The 4,283-nt window shown below is 38.1% G+C and overlaps 1 protein-coding gene across 1 annotated transcript; it reads left to right on the top strand.

The window, feature by feature from the left end:
* The first annotated feature begins 736 nt into the window (after positions 1–736).
* LOC124270120 (carbohydrate sulfotransferase 14-like) lies at positions 737–1,507 on the top strand. Its single transcript, XM_046705139.1, has one exon. The coding sequence runs from the start codon at positions 737–739 to the stop codon at positions 1,505–1,507; it is 771 nt and encodes a 256-aa protein (XP_046561095.1).
* The last annotated feature ends 2,776 nt before the right edge of the window (positions 1,508–4,283 follow it).

Below are 4,283 nucleotides of genomic sequence, written 5' to 3'. Positions count from 1 at the left end.
TCAATCAAGACGTGATGAAGTATGCGATTTTGAATTGGCCACACGCGTTTTAGTAATGCATATTTGTTAAAAAGTGAAGGGGATCTTTCACGAATGACAGTGTTAATTTCATTCTTGATATATTGTGAATACGTGACTGTTTTAAACTGGTGTGGTGTTATCACCACCTGAGATTATAGAAGGCGGTTAAAGTACTGTTACATTCATGGCACGTGGCACGTGAGTTCTTCGGAATCATAGTATACCAACTAGTGTTTGAATTCCTAGATAGTATTTTGTTGTTTTTAAATGAATTAGCATAACGTACGTCCATTGGTGACCAAAGTGATGGCGTAACTCCTGTTGGAAGCAGAAGCACTACAGGTTGCTTAAAACGCCCCAAATGAAAGACTACGCTCTCTTTGTTATTCACACGATATTGGAGATGAATTTCACTTTCTGTTTATATGCCCTATCTTGATTCTAAGAGGGAAAAACATATCAGCAACTATTGCTGTAGAAACCCTAATATGTCCAAAACGAACCAGCTTTTTCTATCTAATAAACCAGCAACAATTAGGAAGATAGCAATATTTTGCCAAATAATAATTTCCCATTTTAAGCAACGCACAAAACAGAAAAGCAATACCGCATTTTATAAGTGTAACGTTGTTTATTTAACTGGTTAAATACATGTACAGACGTGAATTATTCATTATTACAGGATGGAAACTCGATTGAGAAAAAGTGCAAGGAAATGAGGTTGACATCTGATCGAGCTAACCGTGCCTACCCCAGGATCATTGTGGATCATCGGTACAAGGTTCTCTACTGTGAAATTCCGAAGATCGCCACAACGAATTGGAAACGTGTATTTCTCATGCTCTCCAGCAAAATGAGCCCATCCCTCAAGCTAAAGATGAATGGGAATGACATTCACCACAAGTATGAAAAGTATACCACCTTTCTATCAGCTCTTCAACCCGCGGAAATAGATGAAGTGCTGAGGACCTATTACAAGTTTGTTTTTGTACGTGAACCATTTGAGAGACTCCTATCAGCTTATCGGAGCAAAATGGCTGCAACCAATGAAGGGATGTTTGCATCCATTGGTAGGAGCATTGCAAGGAAGTACAGGAATAATTCCCACAATAAAGACCCTCATCCGTCATTCTCCGAATTTCTAGAATATATCGTGAAAACGAATACACGGACATTCAATGAGCACTGGCAGCTACAGGAAGACCTTTGCCAGGTGTGTAACATTAAGTACGACTTGATTGGTAAATATGAGGAGTTACAGACAACTGCCCAAACCATACTGGATCACATAGGCGCACCATCCAATGTCACCTTTCCTCAGCGATCAGATACTTATCTGACTGAGAAGACGAACAGACTTCTCAGACACTATTACCAAGACATTCCGCCCTCCCTCCTAGAGCATGTGTGGCGAAAGTATTATCCAGACTTTCAGCTGTTTAACTACACAGTACCTAGTGCTATCGCAAGTCTTACCAAACTGTGAATTAAAATTGAATGTATAGGCTTGCGTATTTATGGGGTTTGGGTTTTGTCTTTCCACCTGTAATAAATCTCTTTGTTGCTGAACTGTTTTGGTGTGAATACACAATGCCATTGTGTTTTGTTGTTATTTTTGGATTTACATTATTTGTATTATGTTTCGATCACTGCTGCAAGATGTACACACGTGTGGCCAAACAGTATTTGAAAATACAATAGAGAGGATATCCGGATAACTGGTTTTTTTCCGTGAAATCGAATGGCTTTTTAACATTTATACACAGTATAACCGAATCACGAATCTTCTCCGAAGGTGGATCTGCCGGACGTTGCGGTCTTCGGTAGGTGTTGTGACTATTGGTCTTCCCGATCTTGGGCGGCCGTGGCTCTCGCCTGGTTGCTGTTAGCGGTGCAGTTTAGGGTTTTTCAGAAGCCCCATGTTAGCCATACCGATTGCCATGTCTCGTTGCCCTTGCGTAAGTCTTGGCATATGTGTTGTTTTTGTTTTGTATTTTTTGGTAGCGGCATGCTTGCCCTCTCAAACATGAGTATTTATGCCACAATTATGCACGTGCATTTGGACCAATGTCCCACAATGACGTTTTTCACGTTTTGAAAAATATTCACCCATTCGTACAGTGTTATCAGGACCATGTTGTGTTTTGGGGAAAGTTTTCTGCTTGCATTCAAACCTGTACCAGTGTTTTTGTGTTTTATACGGTTTCTTTAAATGTAATAACTTTCTTTTGCCAATATTATGCTTTGGCTCAGAAATATGGGGAACTTCTTATTGTAAAAGTATTGAATCGGTACAGCTTGATTTTTGTAAAAAGTATCTTAAAATAAATAGGTCATCTTGTAATTCCATGGCCCTGGGTGAATGTGGCAGATTGCCTATGCAGTGTAATTATATGACCCGTGTAATCAAATATTGGTGTAGATTGTTACAACTTCCTCATGACAGATTACCTTTTCAAAGCTACCTTATGCTTAAGTCATTAGATGATAGTGGTAGAACAACATGGGCATCAAAAGTTAAAAGTCTTCTTTTTAATTTTGGTTTTGGATATGTTTGGTTGAGCCAAGATGTTGGTGATGTCAAGATGTTTATAAGCTTATTTAAACAAAGATTATCAGATAATTTAAAACATTCCTGGTACTCTTCCCTGAGTAATTCCCCCAAATGCAACTATTACCAGTATTTTAAATCTGCATTAAATGTTAAACGTTATTTATCGTTTAACCTTTCTACACATTTAAGAGCTGTTTTAGCACAATTTAGGTGTAGTAACTTTAAAATAGCTGTAGAAACTGGGCGTTATAACAACACTGATTATAATCAAAGATTTTGTAAATCATGTAAATCTAAAGGTCTTACCTATATTGAAGATAAATTTCATGTACTGTTCATTTGTGAATCCTATTCACAACTAAGAGAGAGGTTTATTACAAAATGCCGGATGTAGCGGTCTTCGGTAGGTGTCGTGACTATTGGTCTTCCCGATCTTGGGCGGCCGTGGCTCTCGCCTGTTTGCTGTTATCGGCGCAGTTTAGGGTTTTTCAGAAGCCCCATGTTAGCCATACCGATTGCCATGTCTCGTTGCCCTTGCGTAAGTCTTGGCATATGTGTTGTTTTTGTTTTGTATTTTTTGGTAGCGGCATGCTTGCCCTCTCAAACATGAGTATTTATGCCACAATTATGCACGTGCATTTGGACCAATGTCCCACAATGACGTTTTTCACGTTTTGAAAAATATGCACCCATTCGTACAGTGTTATCAGGACCATGTTGTGTTTTGGGGAAAGTTTTCTGCTTGCATTCAAACCTGTACCAGTGTTTTTGTGTTTTATACGGTTACTTTAAAAGTAATAACTTTCTTTTGCCCTGTAGTTTATGCCGACTGTAAAACAACCAGTTTAGAGATAGAGATTTAGTGAGTGACTGAGTGAGCTAAAATTAATAGTCACATCGGCAATATTTCAGCCACAAGTTCATAAGTTATCAATAAAAATTATTGGAGTATACAATCTGTCGTCAATTGACAGTAAAACAACAAGAATATCACAAATTGAGATATGACTATTTGGGCAATATAATATTAAAAACGAGCCACAGATCACCAACGCCTGAAGATAAATCACCATACTAGGGACCATGAGGACTAACAGTACTTTTGCTACCATTTAGCCAAACATTAACAGGACACATATTCTGCGATTAAAATGCATGGTTTGAAAAATACGTATATAATGGAGCCTGCAAAAGCAACCTAAAACTATTAGATTCTGTCTACCAGCAAGGTCTAAGACTTGCTGGTGGTGTTACAAACAGCTTTGTTCATCTAAAACGTCTATTTAATTCCAAATCTATGTGGATAGACTTAATAATGTTTTAGATATAAAAACGATGTTATTTTGGAGAACATTAAAACAAAGGACATACGTGGGGTTTAGTCACATTAAGCCTTCAGAGTGGATTGATCATTTTAAAAATCTATTCAAAGGGGTTCGTACTTCAAATGTTGAAAGTGAGTTCTATGATATTGTCAGGACTTATGTTGATTCCATTGATAGAGACCTTGTTTAATACACTGTTGATGGGGAGTTCTAGATAGGGAAATATCCCTTCAAGAGGTTACCGATATCGGGAATGCAGTCTGGCAAGGCCCCAGGTTTCAGTGGTATTGGTACTGATTTTTTCAAGAACGTCCCAGAATATTGTATCCTTATGCTACGTTTTTCGTTTAATGCAATTTTAGTTTCGGGCTTGTATCCGTCTG

This window comes from Haliotis rubra, unplaced genomic scaffold (genome assembly GCF_003918875.1).
Source record: "Haliotis rubra isolate DU_JTF1 unplaced genomic scaffold, ASM391887v1 Scf15, whole genome shotgun sequence".
In the NCBI taxonomy this organism is placed as follows: Eukaryota; Metazoa; Mollusca; class Gastropoda; order Lepetellida; family Haliotidae; genus Haliotis; species Haliotis rubra.
The sequence above is the reverse complement of the archived record's forward strand: the minus strand, read 5'-3'. Positions and strand labels throughout refer to the sequence as shown.